This window comes from Pelodiscus sinensis, chromosome 26, assembly GCF_049634645.1.
Source record: "Pelodiscus sinensis isolate JC-2024 chromosome 26, ASM4963464v1, whole genome shotgun sequence".
NCBI lineage: Eukaryota > Metazoa > Chordata > Testudines > Trionychidae > Pelodiscus > Pelodiscus sinensis.
In genome coordinates, this window is record NC_134736.1 from 1,370,494 (window position 1) to 1,387,761 (window position 17,268).

Genomic DNA, 17,268 nt, shown 5'->3' on the forward strand with positions numbered 1-17,268 from the left:
GGGCTCCGCTCGGCTGCAAAGAGCAAAACGGAGCCAATGGCAGCCGCGAGGCTCCGTGGCCACGGTGCCAGTAAGTAAACATGCGGGGCGGCCCGTTAAAGTGCCTCTCTGAGGCTACGTCTACACTACACTGCTTGTTTTTGCACAAAAACCCTAGCGAAAAAACGCATTGGCAGAAAATATGCAAATGACATTGCGACTCATGCAAATGAGTCCCTCATTAGCATATTTTTTGGCAAGAAAACTCGTTGTGCAGACGTAGCCTGAGTGTTCCCACAAAACGCTTCAGAAACACTGGTCTAGACCAACCCTGAGAGCTGTTTGCCCAACCTGCACTTGAATCTCCCTCATTCACGGCCTCCTGGGCACTTGATTCCAGTGCGTAACAAGTGTGACAGTTTGGAAGTTCCTCCTAAGGTCCAACCTAAACTGCAATTTAAGCTCGTTGCTTCTTGTCCTAGGTTAAAAACACGTTTTCTCTCTTGCTTGTACCAGGGGCTTGGTTTGACCTGGGCTCTGATCCCTCCGGCTCTGCCGTCTTTGACCAGGAGGCGTGGCGAGGTTTGTCTAACGTGCCACGCCTCAGGCACGCGCTGGATTGTCCACGGGGGCATTTTTGGCATGTGGCCTCCCCCCAGTGACCCAGTTTGACTCAGTTACCTGCGGGGCTGTGATCTGTGATCTTCTCATGAAGAGATCTCGCCAAGGCTGACGCCACGCTGGCAGCACCTGAGTCAATAATTCAATGTACAGGCTGCCACGCTGGATACAAAGCAACCAGGGCTAGCAGGGTCACTGCCGTGCGTTGTGCCAATCCTCCGCAGCCCGTCGCCGCTGCCCCGCAGGGCTAAGCCCTGGGCTGGGGAACGAGTCACTCCAGCCAGCAAGCCAGGGAGGGAGGGGAAGGCCCATGGGACGCTCCCAGGTGCAGCTGGCAGGGGGTGGGAGAGATCCCTTAACTCTTACTCAGTGTAAACCCCCTGGCGTGTGCAGAGCCCAGGCCAGACTGATCCATGGGGGGCTGGCCTGGCTGAAACCGCTCCGGCAATGGGAGAGGAGGCAGCACGCTCCAGGTGCTCAGCAAGGGGAACGATGTCACCCCCCCACACATGGCCTGAGCTCGGGGGGCAGGGCCGGACTGAGCCATTTCGGTGCCCCGGGCAGACAGTTTCATTGCACGCCGGGTTGGGGGAGGGTGCATGAGCGGCCCTGCCTCCGACTGGCACATGGGGGAGGGCGCGTGGAGCTGGTGGTGGCAGCAGGATGCATGTGCCCGGCCCCGCTAACGCCGCTGGTGTGCAGCCCGGGGTGGCCGTGCAGGGCCCTGCGGCCGCAGGGGGAGGGGCGCTGCTGGCCAGCGCTGCGGGGGGTTAACGTGGCCTCCACCCCGGGCAGCCACTGCAGGGTGGCCACTGGGAGCTGCTGCAGCCCGTGATCCGGGAGCCGGGCACGCAGCGCCTGATGGCAGCTATCGGGGCGCTGTGCACCCTTACAGCTGCCATCAGGCACCCCCATAGGTTGGCGCCCCAGGCAGCTGCCCGGCTAGCCCCCCCTTAATCCGGCCCTGCCCAGGGGGGGTGAGATTGAGACCCGCGCGGGAGTCAATGGAGCAAAGTCAATGGAGCTCCGGGCCACTACTGGTCCTTAAATCCGCCTAGCAGGCCAGCGGCACATCCTGTGGGGGCGGGGCTTGGGGGAAGGGGTGCCGTGGGGGGGAGGGGCGGGGCATGGAAGGGCACAGCCCAGGGATGTGAACGTGCACCCCTGTACACCGATAACCGCTGAGCCTGGGCTCACTGGCTAACCCTCGTGGTTACACGCCACGCCCCCCGCCCCGTGCGTCCCAGCAGCCTCCAGGGGCCGTGCAAGGGCACGTGCCCGGTCAGCCCCTCGCCCCGAGCGTGTCCCTCAGGCACACTCACAAGGAGGGTCACACAGATGGGAGCGGCCCATTCCCTGAGCCCCCCGTGGCTCACAGCGCAGATTAACAGGCACAAAAAGCCGCGTCTGGATTCCCTAAGCAGGGATCTCTGTCTGGGCACCAGATGGTATTAACAGCATTAGGCTGCACCGTGTGCACACGCGCCCAGCGGCCTGAGCCAACACCCTGGGAAGGGGCGTGAGAGCACTTAGAGGGCCCCCCGCCAGGCCGGGTTGGGGGAGGGGGCGCCCAGCTGCCAGCACCTGGAGGCTGCGACCTGGCAGCTATGGGGCAGCAGCTGGCTGGGGCAGAGGTTAAACTCCACGGCCGCCTCTTCTTAGCATTCAACTGGGAGAAGCCTAACTAAGCCCTTCAAGACGGGGCCAGGGGTCTCCTGCCTACGCTATGGAGGTGGGGGGCCAGGGCGCGCATGGAGGACTGTGTGGGGGGCAGTGCGAGGCTGGCCCCCTCCCCCAGCTGCACGCAGCCTGTCCGGGGTCTGCCTCAGGCCTGGCTCCGTGCCGCTGCTCCTCCAGAGGTTGCCGGGAGTCGCCAGAGCTGCGGAGCCCTCGCAGCGACCGCTCCCGTGCAGAGCCAGCCCGGCGCGCCTGAGGCGGCAAGGAAGACGGTAACCCCCGGGCTGACGTCGGCAGAGCTACAGGCTCTCTGCAGCGCCGGTCTCCCTGGGCCCGGAGCCAGCGCTCGCTGCTGGACGGAGCGGCCGGACAGGCCCCCGGGAGCGTCCCTGGATTGTGTCCATGCGGCTGGTTGGGGGCTGCAGCGCTCTGGCCGCTCACGCCGGAGATTAGGCCGGTCCCCCGAGACAGGCCCCCGCTACTGGCCATTTCTGTCCCTGCTCCTGGAAGCTACAAGCAGCGTTTTTTCCTCCAGGGGCGGGGAAATAATTCCCCAGTTGCTGGGAGAGCCCATTGGCCCCATCTCCTGCTGGAGGCAGCGCCTGGGCGATGCAGCCACGGGGACTAGACCCCCCGCTGTCACCGTCTGGCCACGGCGCCTGAGGCTGCACAGGCCCATGCGGCTCCACGGGGCACGGGGAGGCGCGAGGTCGAGGTCACCCAGCTAAGTCAGGACTAGAACCCGAGAGCCGTAGAACCCACCAGGGGCTAAGCCCCGAGGCCCAGGGCGGAACCTTTCTCGGGTCGGGGGCCAGTGACCTGCAGAAAAATCAGTCGGGGGCCGTACACAGGTGAGAAGTGGGGGTGGAGCACCAGGCTCCCCAATGCTGGAGGGGGAACCCTGAGCCTCGGGGGCTGGAATCAGGCACGCTGGGAGCCACATGTGGCCCCTGGGCCTTGGGTTCCCCTCCCCTGCCCTAGGCACTGGCCTACAGGACGAGGAGTAATGGCAATTCGGACTAGCAAGCCTAATCCGAACTACCTAGTCCGTGCCGCGTGTAGCCGTGGGGCACGGAGTCCGCACTAGCGGACATTTAAAAATGGCGGCGCCCGGCAATATGCAAATGAAGCCCGGGAAATTCAAATCCCGGGCTTCATTTGCAACTCCGGTTGCCTACATTAACCACCTTAGTTCGAACTAGGGTGGGAGTGTAGACATACTCTAAGGTGCTTACCGAGGTCCTAGCCCATGACAGGCTGCCGGCCCGGTGCCCCCAGGGCAGGGGGCTGCTGTAGCCCTGCCTGGGGGGCGAAGAGACCAGGCTGCCAGCGGAGTGCGAGCAGCTGCCCTAACTCCCCAGGAAGGAATCGCTGAGCGGGGCGCAGGGAGGGAGAATACCCCCGTTCCCGCCCCGGCGGCCTGTTGATTCATGGCCCTGGGGGGCGTGGGGCAGAACCCCCGTCCTGGGCGTGACAGCAGCTCCCACGGGCTCGGCTCCTTCCTCCCCGGGGCACGCAGGGCCACTCTCGTCTGCCTGCAGCACTCGGGGGCAGCAGCACACGGCTGGGGCAGGCCAAAGGGAGCAGGCACAGAGCCCCCTCCCCAGAGGGGCTGGCCCCGAGCAGGGGTATCGCCGGCTCCTTTGGCAGCCATCCTGCAGTGGGGGAGGCATGGCCAGAGTGCACTGTGCCCAGCTGGCAGAGCCCGGATCCAGAGCAACCCTCGGGCTGCTCTAAACCCCTCTGGCGCAGGGGCAGCGCTGGGAACTCGGCGCCTGGCTCCCTCCCTCTCCCAGGCCGGGCCGGGGTTGCTCCGGGCGGGGGTGCAGCACAGCCAGTCGCGGAGGGCCGAGGGAGGTGCGCAGGCTGCGCAGGTGCAGGCAGGTGGCAGGCCGGAGCTGTGCCGGGCAAGGCTGCATGCCGGGTTTCAGTCAACCGTGTGCCCAGGCTGCAGGGGACAGGAACGGAGGGGCTGGCCTCCCGGGAATGGGAGCTGCCCGCCGCCTGCATCAGTCACGCTTGGGGGCTGCCCCCGCCCCCAGGCTCCAGGGCTGTCGTCCAGCCATGCGCCGGGCGAGCCGGGTGCTTTGTGAGCAGCAGAGAAGGCGCCTGCCCTGCCGAGTACGCGAGGCAGAGTGCCCTGGGCGAAGGGCACGGCAGCCTGGGGGCGACAGGGCAGCCTCTCAGCGCACACTCGAGGTGCTGGCCAGGAGCCGCAGGGCGGGGCCGTGAGGCCGGGACACATGGGCCGAACCAGCTTGTCATCGGCCACAGACTCATCAGGGCAGCCTCCTGACTGGAGCCAGCTACTTCTAGGGGGGACAAGGCCACAGGGCGCCCTAATCCCTTCTGGCCCTCACGGCGCCGGGGCACACAGGAGAAGCAAGGGGGAAGACCCCGACGCCTGCTGGGGCCCAGCAGGAAGGTCAGAGCGGGGAGCAAAGGGCGAGAGACGGGCCGGGGAGGGGTAAGGAGAGAAGAGGAGACAGAGAGAAAAGGAGGGGAGATTCAGGGGGGAAATGGGGGAAAGGAAGTGGAAGAAACTGAGGAAGAGACGCAGAGAGAATGGAGAAAGGAGAGATGGGCAAGGAAGGGGTCTGACCCTGCAAGATCCTGGCCTCTTCTCTAGGCCCTCCCTAGCTATCGGTCTCCTGGGGCACCTTGGCTGCTCCCAGATCCTGCAGCTAATCAAGTGCATCCATTAGATGAGGCAATTGAGGTATAATCTTGAATAATTAGCCAAAAATAGCAGGTGCAGAGGCCCCTAAAGCCCCTTGGTTAACACTGGGCCGGCCACCCACCCACCCCCCCCCCACACACCCACCCACCCACCCACCCACACACACACACACACACACACACACACACACACCATTTTCAGTTGTATTTTAACCTTGGCGGGAGAGGAAAGTTTTTCTACACCAAGCAGCCCCTTGGGATTTTCCCCACGCTCCCGAGCCATTCATCTTCCCAAACTGCCCTGTGGCATAAAGGCGATTGGGTAACTAACACCACTTGGACAACTGCAGCATCTCTCCCTTCTGGGAGGCTCTTCCAGGCACCTCTGCCCTGTTTGTGGAACCCAGCGCTGCCCTGCTGCCATTGCGTCACGTGGTCTGTCTCGGACTGGCCTGGGGACGCTGCTGGGGCAGGGGACCAGTTATAGTGCAGGGGAGATTTGAGTGACGTGAATAAAGGGTTGGGTTCAACGCGGGCTCAGCTGTGATGTAAAAGCGCCGGCGGGTTTTATTACAACAGGAACTCTTGGCAGTGGCAAGAGAAGCAGAAGAAATACCCGTGTTGCTCTCATTCGGCAGGCGGACATCAAGGAAATCAAATTCTACTCTACACAGACGCTCTCAGGGCGCAGAAATTACTGAGCCAAACCCTTCACTCGGCTGTAGGTGCTGCGCACGCTGCGGGAAGTGGAAGGGAGATCGCTCTTCCTTCGACTTCCCTCCCACCTCGTCAAAGCAGGACCACCGGCATCGGCAGCAGCTCCCCTCTCACTTCCAATCACCCCCAGGCTCAGGGCGCCCACGGGACGCTGGGGCACGGGCCTCGTTGAAAGTCCCTGGGGGACATGCCCCTAACTCACACAGGCCCTTCGGAGAATCCCGCCCTTCGTCCCCGGTTCTGCGCCTGGACACCTGGCCCCTTCTCAGAGGCTCTCGGCTGGCGCGGTGCTGGGCTCTTGGGCAGTTGGCCCCCGTCTCTGGCTCTAGGCTCCAAGCCCGAAAGATTCTTCCCCCTTGTCTATGCGGCGCCGTGTCTCACATGTCCGCGCGAAGCGTCTGGGACCAGGGCAGTAGGAAAACGCAGCTGTACGGTGAGCACAGCTGGGTGGGTTAAACGTCCTTTGCCTGCTGCAAAGTGGAAAGTCCGTGGGACAGACGAACTTAAACCCATATATCAAGTGCAGCGCCGGCCCTGGCCACCCGCCCGGCACGGGAACAAGATACCCCAGGAGCGGCCTAGGTATCGCCTAAGGGCCATGGCCCCCCAATGCAGAGCCCCTCGCTCCTCGGTAGGGAAGATCTGGGGACCCCCACAGACTGGTCCTGAGTCACGTGTGACGGAAGCTTTCGGACTCCCCGTCCTTTGCTGTAGGGCAGAGGGGCCAGGGGGCGAGGTGCCGCTAGACACAAGGCACGGCCTCTCTGGCTCCTGGTGCTAATCTACGGCCAACCTGCCTGGTCTGGTCCAGGCTCCTCTCTGCTGCCATGCTCAACACTAGGGGGAGGCACGGAACTGGCTGATTTCCTGGAAAGGTTTCTCTGGGCTGAGCTGACGGGAGCCGCACGGAGCGTTCGGAGCTGGAGAGCACCTGTCCTTTCCCGGGCACCAGGCCCCGTGCGCGGCCCCTCTCCGAGCAGCCCGTGCGCACCACACAGCGCACCAGTAGGTGGGTTTATTTAGCGAGCCTGGTCCCTTTGCACCACGAGCCGAGTGTCCACGTCTGGTCTCCCACTGGACCCCGAGGGGACCCAACAAAGCACTTGGCACACAGCCAGGCGGCTCGTTTTACCTGCTCCTGAAATGCAGCCATCTCTGGGGCGGAGCAGGGCAGGAGCGACGCTCGTCTGGGATCCAGTTCTAATGCTGCACCCGCCCTGAGCCACACTGAACCCGAGTCATAGGCACGTCTCCGCCCCGCGCAACTGCCTCCCTGGCCGCGCTGTTTCATGGCAGGGTGACCGAGGCCCAGGCTCCACAGATCCTTAGGGGCTTAGTGCCCAATGCTTGAAGCTTTTCTCCCAGCACCCTTAGCTAGGCGCTGGCTCTTTAAATCTGGCGGAGGCCGGCAAGTAGCCGCACCTGTAGCATGGCCACTTTATTGCAGCATTGGGCGGGGACAGGGCAAGGTTCCTGGCTTCTCCTGCCTTGTGGTGTTGTCCTGGCTGGGGCAGACTGGCCGGTGCTGCTGAGGACTCCTCACCCCACGGTGCGGGGGAAGGGACACACAGGACGGCGGAGTCCCGAGGTCCCCCAGCAGGTCGGTGGCTGGGCTCATCTCTCCGAGCCCCCAGCCTCTCTCCATGTGCCCTGCACCAGACAACCCGGCTCAGCAGCACGTCAAGCAGGGTGCCAGTGGGGCTGCTGCAAAGGAGGAGTCGTCGCAGGCTGGGCTGGGCCCAGCAACGGGGGGAATTGGGATCACGGGCTTGGTGGGGGCTGTGGGAATGTAGCTGCAACCGTAGGACCATTCAGAGCCAAGTGCAAGTCCTGCAAATTCTATGCCTGCCTCAGGCTTGCAGCTTGGGGGGGGCACCTCTCTTCCCCCCCAGAGCCATGCGCCCGCGCCAGCATGTGCCTGGCACGAGCAGCTGAATGGCGGCTGGCAGACCTTTTGCAGACGCTGCCTGGCTCTCCTTGCCCTCTCAGATGTAGCCGAGGGGGGCGAGGCTGGGGGGAAGGGAAATGGAGAGGCTGTGCTTATCTGCAGAACAGCTGCAGCCCGGGCAATGGTCCCACTAGCCTGCCCCCAGCCTGCCGCGGCTTCCCAGAGTGCCCTTGTGGCACAGGGCACGGGGCACCGGCCGGACTGAAGACCCCGGCCAGTGGGCCAGACCGCGTCTGTCGGACTGCGACCGCTCTCAGCCACTGCACGGCCACAAGCGCCCGAGCCTTTCGCCAGGCCGCTGAGCTCCGGAGCCCCTGGCTAGGCCCTTGGCCCACAAGGCCGCTCGCGCCAGAGGGCAAGGGCCTGGGGCTCAGAGGGATGGAAATAACCCAGACCCCAAATGAGCGCGGAGGAGTTTATGCCGCAATTCCTGCCCTTCGCCCAACGTCTCTGCAGCGGGACCCCAGAGCCCGACCTCTGCCGGATCCGCTCCCGGCGAGTGGCCTGTTTGCTAGAGCCGGGCCAGGCCCGGGTGCTACGCTTCCACTCTGACCCGCAGAGCCTCGCGTGCCCTGCCAAAGGCTGGCTGAGACCTGACCAACTCGCACCTCTAGGCGCTCCCAGCTGCGGGTGCCCACGGGGGCTGTCCTGGGCACCTGCCTGGCTGGCCCATAGCCCGGCATCAGCTGTCCGGTTTGAACGCCTGCGGAAAGGACCCTTCCCGTGAGTCTCCCGAGGGCGAGCTCCAGTAGCCACGTTCCTTGGTACGGGCGCGTGAGGCGTGAGCTCCCGCAGGGCCGGCTCCGAGTGGTAGCAGGCTCCAGAGTGTCCGAGCGCAGGGAGACGGGCGCTAAACAGTCCCTCCGAGCTGCCCATGGACGGGCCAGCGCGCCTGCAGGGGAGGGGGCCAGCGCTGCCGAGAGGGGCCCTGCCCGGCGGCGCCCGTTTCTCTGGCTGCCCTCGCGCTGGCCGGCACAGGCAGCTTTGCCCTGCAGGGAGGGGTGCTGTGTCTGCGGTTCCAGCCCCCCCGCTCGGGGGAGTAACCAGGGAACTTATCAACAATGCTGAACAGCGAGGGAAGCTAAAAACGGAGCCTCGTGGGCTCCCTCCTGGGCACTGCCAATGGCTATTCCCAAGGCCCCGGCCCGGCGCTGCTGCCAGCACCGCCTCCTGCACCTCCAGCCCACGCGCCCTGCCCTCCGGCCTTGGCGGGGGGGCCGCAGGGCTCCGGCTCCGGAGAGGGAGTTACTGTTGCAGATTCCTACCCTCGGGCGTCCCTGGGCTGCCCTCTCTGCACCCGCTGCCAGGAGGGAGTGAGGGCAGGCGGCCCCCCTCCGCCCGCGAAGGGCTGTGGGGAGGAAACGGCCTGGCTCGCCAGCGGGATGGGGGAGCAGCCGTGGGGAGAGGTAAAACCTAGTTTTCAGAGGGTGAAATCCTGGTCTCATTTAAACCAATGGCAAAACCCCCATTGGCTGCTCAGGGCTTGGATCCGGGCGTTGCACGAATAGCACAGGAGGGAGACCGAGGTGCGGATGTTCCCAGCAAGCCAGGGAACCAGGTGGCCTGCCCCGCGACCACTAGGTAAGGCTGCCTCCCTGAGACCGCGCCCCTCCCCGCTGGGCTTTCGCCTAGTTACCGCGGCGGCTCTGATGTTCTGGGATGCGCTTCCTCCCCTCGGCCGGGCTGGAGCGAGGAGACAGGCTGGCTGCTGGCCTTGCAGGAGCAGGGCCATTCAGCTGGCCAGGGAGCTGCTCTTGCCAGACTTCCAGCCCGCTTCTGCTGGCTCAGGCTAGGAGGAGAGCCCGCCGACGGGGCGCTTCTCTGGGCCCAGTGCTCGCTCTGGACCTGAGGCTGCTTCCGCCTGGGGCGGGGCCCGGTCCGGAGCGCTCTTCCCTAGGGGTCTGTGCTGTAGCATGGTGCCAGGAGGGGGCATTGGGCAGGCCCTGGCCTCTTGCCCTTTGAATCCTTCTTTAAAACTCACCTCTGCCCGAGAGCTGGCGAAGGCCTGACCCGCGCCAGGCGCTGATCCCTGCTCACTAGGCGGCCCATCGCCGGCCAGCTCCCTGCTGCGACCGGGGCATCTCGGGACAAAGGCGGGTACAGGCCGACGGACGGATGAGAACGAGGCAGCAGCGAGACGGTGTGGCTGGCCCGGTAAGCAGTGGTCCCAGCGCCGTTGCCCGCGTCTGTGCTTCCCCCGCCTGCCTGCTGTCCCCCATCATCTCGCGTCACAGCCTGCGGCCCTGCCGCCTGGGACTCTGCGTGGTCTTTGCCGTGTGGGCCGCGCCCTCGCTCCCACTGGGGCCTCCGAGCGACCGTGCACGGAGCTCAGCCTGAGCTGCTCAGGGAGTTCTCTGCTGCAGTGGAGATCACAACCCTGCCCCCTGGCCAAACTCCAACGCAGGGAACCGCATGCTGCCTCCCGAAATTAGCTCCTTGGCTTTCATTGGCTATTTCTAGGCCCCCGGGGCTGTAGCCTTCTCACCCTGGAGGGCCAGTTGGAGGGGTTATTTTACACTTGCTGACCTAAGCCATTGAGGTATATGAAAAGCTGCTGCGTTGCACTCCAGGGGTATGTCTGCACTACCAGCCTAGTTCGAACTAGGGTGGTTAATGTAGGCAACCGGAGTTGCAAATGAAGCCTGCGATTTAAATATCCCGGGCTTCATTTGCATCTTGCTGGGCGCCGCCATTTTTAAAGCCTCGAGGCGTACCAGCAGTTCGGATTAGAGAGCCTAATCTGAACTACCTACTCCGTGCCGCGTGTAGCCGCGTGTAGCTGCGTGTAGCCGTGGGCACGGAGTCCGAACTAGCGGGGATTTAAAAATGGCGGCGCCCGGCAAAATGCAAATGAAGCCTGGAAAATTCAAATCCCGGGCTTCATTTGCAACTTCAGTTGCCTACATTAACCACCCTAGTTCGAACTAGAGTAGGAGTGTAGACAGACCCCAGAGGTGGCTGCATTTCAGTGGTGGAGGAGGTGAACCCCATCTATCACGTACAGTTGCCGCCTGTGGGTGTTGTGTTGTCTGGAGAAGGGGCCCTAGTCAGGTCTCAGCGACACTCGGACAGCAGGGGTGAGTCCTCTGGCTGCACGATTTACGCTAATGAGAGCAGAATAAGGCCCAAGGTCTGTTGAGTGCTTGGAGACCCTGGGAAGAAGAGCACAGGGGTGTGGAGAGCTAGAGGTGCCTGGGGTGGTTCTTACCAACTTGGGGCAGAGCCATGTCCGAAAGGGGCGTGACCCTGCGGTGTGGGCTCCCCAGAAGTGCCCTGCCCGATGGCCAGTAATTCAGACTTGCTGGCCCACCTACCCTGGCTAACGGCAGTGTAGACCAACCCTGAGACTGGCTGTTTCAGAGCGCTGGGCGCAAAGGGAGGCACTGACATGCAGTGATGGAGGGAGGGGAAGAGAAGGAACAGGAGGGATCCCAGACTCAGACGGTCGTAGGACTGGAAGGACCTTGAGACAGGTCTTCTAGGCCAGTCCCCTGCCCTCCGGACGGACTAAGATTAGCTAGAGCATCCCTGCCGGAGGTTTGTCAAACTTGCTCTTGAATCTCCGGCACTGGGAGGCTCCCCCCCCCCACCCCCCCGGGCAATTGGTTCCAACCCAGGCAGGAGTTTTCCCAATGGCCAATCCAAACCTCCCTTGCTGCTGCAGGGCTGGCCTCCCTGGTCCGGACTTCCGTAGTGCGGCACCATCTGGGGTCCGGCGTGGCCGTGGGTGGTCCCAGGCTGGAGCACTGCCCGGGAAACACAACTCCTCCCAGAGCATCCCGTGTGCCCCAAGTACGCTGTGGGAGAGGGAGGGGAGCGTGGGGATGGGGGACACTTGGGGAAGAGGCGGGAGGCTGGGGCCACGAGCACAGCGGGGGCGGGGGGAGGCTCAGGGGAAGAGGCAGGGATACGGAGTCCCAGGAGCACAGTCTTTCAAAAGTGCACCGAGCCCCATGGCAGCTGGGGGCCCAGGAGTGCCGCTCGGCTGCCCCGGGGCTCCGTGCACTCTGCAGGACTGCTCCTGGGACTCCGTATCCCGGCCTTGAGCCTCCCCCGTCCCTGCTCAGTCAGCGCCAGCCCCTCCGCTGGCAGCAGAGAGGCTGGCATTGACCTCCCTTGATCTGGCAGAGTCCCTGGTTCAGGACCCGGCGGGGTGGGGTATTTAAGCCCTGGCCTTGGACGTGAAGGGGAACACCTCCCCCCCCCCACCCCCACCCCTTGTAACGCTCTTCCATGGACTTGACAGCTGCTACCATGTCCTTCCTGTGTCTGCTCCTGTCCAGACTGAACACGCCCGGCTTTCTGTCTTCCCGCATGGCGCCTGTCCTCTAGGCCTTTCGCCGCTCCTGTTCCTGGACCCTCTCCACATCTGCCCACATCTGGGCACAGGACTCCAGCAGAGGCTGATCAGCGCAGCGCGGAAGAAGGACGCCTTGTGTCTGGCTCACCACACTCCCCAAATGCTCTGTGCTTTTCGTGTCACACTGTCGGCTCACATCTCCCTTGTGGTCCGCTCTGAGCCCTGGATCCCTTGCTGCAGGACTCCTTTCTAGGCAGCCACAGCCCGCCTCGTGTGTGACACGGATTGCTCCTCCCTAAGTGGAGCACTCTGCATTTACCCGCATTGATGCCACCCTGTGTCCCGAGGACCCTGCCCCCCATTTGCACAGACTGATTTCTCGTCTCGTCAGAGGAGGGACTCCTGGGGCTGCCATGGGCTTGCTGTGCGACCTTGGGCAGCAGCCGCTCTGTGCCTGGACACCCCGGCAGTGCGCGGCGGGCACGCTGCGCTCCCACCCCAGGGACAGATCTCACAAGGCTTTGCAAAGGCGGGAAAGGGTTGTTCCAGGTGTGGAACAAGCTGGCCTGCCCCTTTAAGGGCCGGGAGGCCTGTGGCTAGTCAGCCCCACCTGTTCCAGCCAAAGGGGGCGGGGCTGCTGGGGTCAGGTGACAGCTTGGAACACCTGGCCTGGTTGAGGGGCCCAGTGGAAGCCGCAGGCCAGGGGGAGGCTGGCTGCTGTAGAAGGCCTGGAAGGCTCCGGGGGAATGGGGGCAGCTGGGATGCTGAGGTGCTTACTGGTGCCAGGAGAAGCTTTTTGCCTGGCCTCTGGTCCCTGAGGGAAAGGGGTGAATTCAGTGTGAGCCCATGTCTGCTGTGTGCTTTGGGGGCTGCCATGGAGGCTCTGCGGAGGTGCAAGCAGCCTTTCTCGCAGTGCCGGGGGGGCAGGCTTTTTGGGAGGGTGGATGGATACTCCTGGAGGGGGAGGGAGCAGTGTATCAATGGCAGGTGAAAAGTGGGGTGCTGGTGTGGTGTAGTGGACAGGCAGCACTCTCTGGGCATTCACTGGTGGCTGTGTCTGGGCTGTGGGGGACCCCTACTGGCCGGTGTCCAGAGCACTGCTCAGCAGGTGGGCTGCTTAGGTCACGTAGACAAATACCCAACCAGTCAGACCGGTTGAGGGCAGCGAGGGAACTAAGGAAGAAGTGAGGTTCGGGGGAAGGGGAAGTCTTGGGCTAGCACCATGAAGGGGACAGACTAAGGAGGGGGATGGGAATCTAGGGGCCCAGGCACCCCATCTCAAGGGGTCTGAGGCATCCTGGCCCTGACCCCTGTAGCCACGTCATGTCTATGCTGTGCTGTATCCTGGAGGAGCAAGAAACGCTCCCTATTCTACTGGCTGGCGGAGCCTGTTCTTGCTGCTACGGGGGTGCAGAATTGGAGGAACCCTGACTCGCCATCACAGTTGGGCCAGAGGCTGTGATGGAAAAGCCCAAAGGTCCCCCAGGGAATAGAGGGAGAGGAATCCGAGAGTCCTGGCTCTGCTGACGTATTGTGTGGCCTCGCTGTGGCGGCATGTCGGGTACCCCTGATCCTGCACCCCGTCTGCAGCCAGATGAGACCGTCAGCCAGTAGAACGGGGGGTTATTGCTCCTCCAGGATCCAGCCCAGCACAGGTGTGATGTGGACATAAAGAGTAAGGGGCTGGCAGCCCTAGACCCCTTGGGGTGGGGTCCACAGGCCTCTGAACCCTCAGTACTCAGCTTAGACGCCTCTCTTCATGTTTCCCCAGCCAAACTGCCCAGCTCCCAGCCCTGCCCCCCAGCCAGGTGGCTATCTCTGCCTCCCTTCCTTTGTCTCTCCCCCGGGAAGAGCCTTGTTAACGGCTCAGGCTGGGCCGAGGTGTCTGGGCCAATCCACGTGTGGGTGAGTCAGTGGGAATCACGCAGCCCAGCACAGGGGAACCCCAGTTACAGAGCAGACAGCCCCCCTGACATCACGCTCATGCCCTGTGGCTGCACTGTGTCTACCTTCCCCTCGTACAGTGAGGCTAATGCTTACCTGCCGTGGGGGGCACAGGTGGGGTTGCCTTGCTAATGGCTCCCCAGCTCGTGCTAAGAGCTCTGGAAACAGTCAGAATTCATATGAACTAGAGCTGGGCTGCACAGCCCAGATGATGTTCCTGAGGCTCTAGGATTGGGGGTGTTTTATTCCCTGTGAAAATGCCAAGTCTGCTATGAAAAGCCTAAAAATTGTCTTTGAAGCCTGACAGCTTTTACCTCCTTTTTTTGGGGGGGGAGGGTGTCAAACTGAAAAATGTTAACCATGTCCTTGTGAAAACCAGCTCTTGCCTTCGTGGACTAGTTCAGCAGTACGGTAAATAGTCGCTTGCTCAGTAGGGTTGAATTTGGTCATCTGTTGGTTGGAGTAGGATCTGCTTAACTGATTGTCCTAGGCCCTGTACCACTAACCCGTTAAAGGAGATTTTCCTTCCAAGCGAACAGTAAGGGCCAGTGCCTTTTTATGTGGGGGGAGCTGAATTCTGCCCTCTCCTCCCTGCCCCCCCATGCTGCACAAAAGTCCAAGGGGCCATGCTGTGCAGCAGTGAGCAAAATGTGTGGCATGAAAGCGGTGGTGAAAAGAATGGGCTAGGAAGGGCAACTGCCAGTGTGAAGGCAGCATTCACCAAGAATGAATAAGCAAAACTTTGAAAACTGGATCCCTTAAACTCCCCTCAGCCGAGGAAGGGGCCGTGCCCAGGAAACTCATGGTGCATCTGCATGGGGTGTTCCTCTCCGAGGTGCTTGCAGGACTATGGGTGGCTTTTATTGTGCCTGTGAGCACTTTGGAGAGTTGGCACTAGGCTCTGAGTGGCTCTACTAACTTGCAAGTCCCCAGGGACCCTCGCGGGGCTCAACCAGCGTCCCCACAAGCCCTGTCCTCCCCCTCTCGGGGCCCTGGGCGATTTTGTAGCTTGCTAAGCACGTGTTGAACTTCACAGGTGTGCACAGGCCCGGCAGGGTGGAAGCTTTTCTGAGCCACCTCCTGAACTGTGCAAGTTGGAGTGACCGCCTGGTGCGCCCAGCTCCTGGACAGGACAGGGGGAAGGTCTCTGCAGTTCCCTGCCCATGTGCACGCTGGCCCTGCGCACTAGTGCAAGCAGGCGTCTCCCCGTGCACTGGTGAAAGGCTGCTCTGGGCGGCTTTCCCGTTCCCGGAGCCCTGTTGTGCACGCACAGGCGACGAGCGTCCTCTGGCGCGGAGAGGCTGAATGTGGCAAATGCCCCCCCGTTCAGATAACACCGATAATCTCGCCCCCCACGGCACCGATTGGCAGCTGCAACTGGCCAGGCTGCTCCCCAGCGCGTGCGGAGTGTGGGCGGGGAGTGCACAGGCAGCCCGGCCCACCCTCCGGCTGACACGAGCCGGGCGAAGGGGGAAGGAGGAGCTGCGGAGAGCTCAGCTGCGAGCATCCGAACCTGGCTGGTCCTGGGAGCGGCCGGGCGCGAGGCGCGGCGTTGCACGGCACCCCAGGGGACGGGGCTCTGGATGGCATGTGGCTGGTAACTTTCCTCCTGCTGTACTCGTGGCACAAAGGTAGGGCGCTGCGCGGGCCGGCCCGGGGGGGCGGCTCTGGGGCTAGCGGGATCCGGTGCCGCCGGGGTGCGCGGCGTGCTCCGAGCGCTGCCCGGGCTGTGGCTAGTGCTCCGGGCGCGCCTCTGGCCTCGGGGCAGGGAAGGGCTGTGTGGACGGCGCCCCCCGCTCGCTGGCTCCCCCAGCCCGGCCGGCCGGCGGGTACGCGGGGCAGGGCCGGGCCGGGGGTGCCCGCTGGCGGACGGGGGGAGGGGCGCTGAGGGCGCCCCACGGGGCGCGGAGTTTGGGCTCTTGGAAAGTCTGGCTCTACCCCCCCCCCCCCCCAATTCTGCACGGGGAGAGCGGAGCCTGCCTGCTGCTGTTCACTCTGTCGAGGCCCAGGGATGGTGGGAGGCTGAGGGGGGCCCCCGCTGGGGGGTTAGAGGGAGGGGGCCCTGATGGGGGCAGTGGGAGGGGGGCCGTGCAGCCTCCCACCCAGGGTCAGCTCTGCCCCCCCCCCCCCCCCGGGAATGGGGCAGCTCCAGCCCTGCTGCCGCCACTGGGATTGTTAATTCAGTAATTACTCAGGACTGTGGCGGTGTAATTGCAGCGAGCGGGGGGGGGGACGCGGCTCGGAGCTGAAGTACCCCCGGGGGGGGGGCCTCTGGGCCGGGGTTGCCATGGGGCTAATCAAGGTCCAGGGGCCGGGCAAGCCCAGACGTGCAGCGCCGGCCGCGCGCACCTGATCCCGGGGAGGGGGCGCTGCCCCCGCGAGGCCTGGGGCGGGCTCCGTGCCGTGGGGAACCGGGCACGCGAGCTGCGCTGCGTTTGGAAACACCCCGGCTGAGCCCGGGAAGGGGCCTTCTGAGGGGGAGGGGCTGCTGCTTCATGAAAGAATAGCCCCCCCCCCCTCAGGCGCCCAGTGGCCGGGGAGAGGGGCGCGGAGCCCGCAAGGTGTCTGTTCCCTGCGCCCTGGGCCCCGGCCACTGCCCGCCCCCCTCGGCAGAGGCCTGGGGGGCTCTTTGGACGGTTCTGGCTGAAGCCCGCAGAGGCTGCCCCAGCGCTGGGCTCCCGAGCCGGACTCGCGACTCCCGTCGCAAGCACCCAGCAGAGCCCAACTTGCGGAGTTCGCTCGCGGCAGCGCGGATCGCTCTGCGGCCGCTCAGCTCTCCCCCGGCCCGGCCCGGCCCGGCCCCCGCACACGCGCCTCCTTGCCCGGATGGTGCGACGCGTTCTGCCCCGGCCAAGGCTGCAGCCGGGAGCGGCACTTTCCCACCCGCTTTGTCCTGCCGGCCCCGCGCACCGCGCCTCCCCGGGGCACCCACCCACCCAGCCAGCCCGCGGGGGCAAACCGAGCCCGCACTCCAGTCACTGGGAACTGGGGTCGTTGGCATCATTCAGATCTGGATGCGTCATGCGCTAAATTGAGCTCTCCAACTAGATGGCATGGAAAAGGGAAGATGTCTGCGCGGAACGCTGCGAGTTAAATTACAATCCGTTTGTTACCAGATCTGATGTGGGCTAGCACAGCGACCCTGCTCTGATTCTGCAGGGTCGGTGGTTGGTGGTTTTTTTGTAATTACTCTTTAATGTATTATCAGGCCACCAGTGTACTAACAGAATTGCCCGTGTTCTGGGAAATGAGCTACTTTCAGCTTCTAAAACATTTTCTTTACTAATCGCTTTTGTCATGTGAAAATAGCAAGATGTGATCTTAGGAAACAGGTAGTGAAGGAAACAAACTAATAGACAGCAGTCTTTTTAAGGATGCCAAATACCCTTTTATTTTAATGGGA

At 63.5% G+C, this 17,268-nt stretch overlaps 1 protein-coding gene across 4 annotated transcripts in view; it reads left to right on the forward strand.

Annotated features, from left to right (window-relative positions):
* Positions 1-7,144: 7,144 nt before the first annotated feature.
* Positions 7,145-17,268, forward strand: part of DSCAML1 (DS cell adhesion molecule like 1) — a 261,125-nt gene continuing 251,001 nt past the window's right edge. For 2 of the 4 annotated variants that reach the window (XM_075909311.1, XM_075909313.1), the window contains exon 1: positions 14,235-15,496. In XM_075909311.1, the coding sequence (XP_075765426.1) occupies positions 15,454-15,496 (43 nt within the window). In that variant the 5' untranslated portion in view covers positions 14,235-15,453. Of the gene's footprint in view, positions 7,274-14,234; positions 15,497-17,268 lie in introns of those variants that run through there. The other 2 variants (XM_075909312.1, XM_075909314.1) reach the window with 2 other exon arrangements.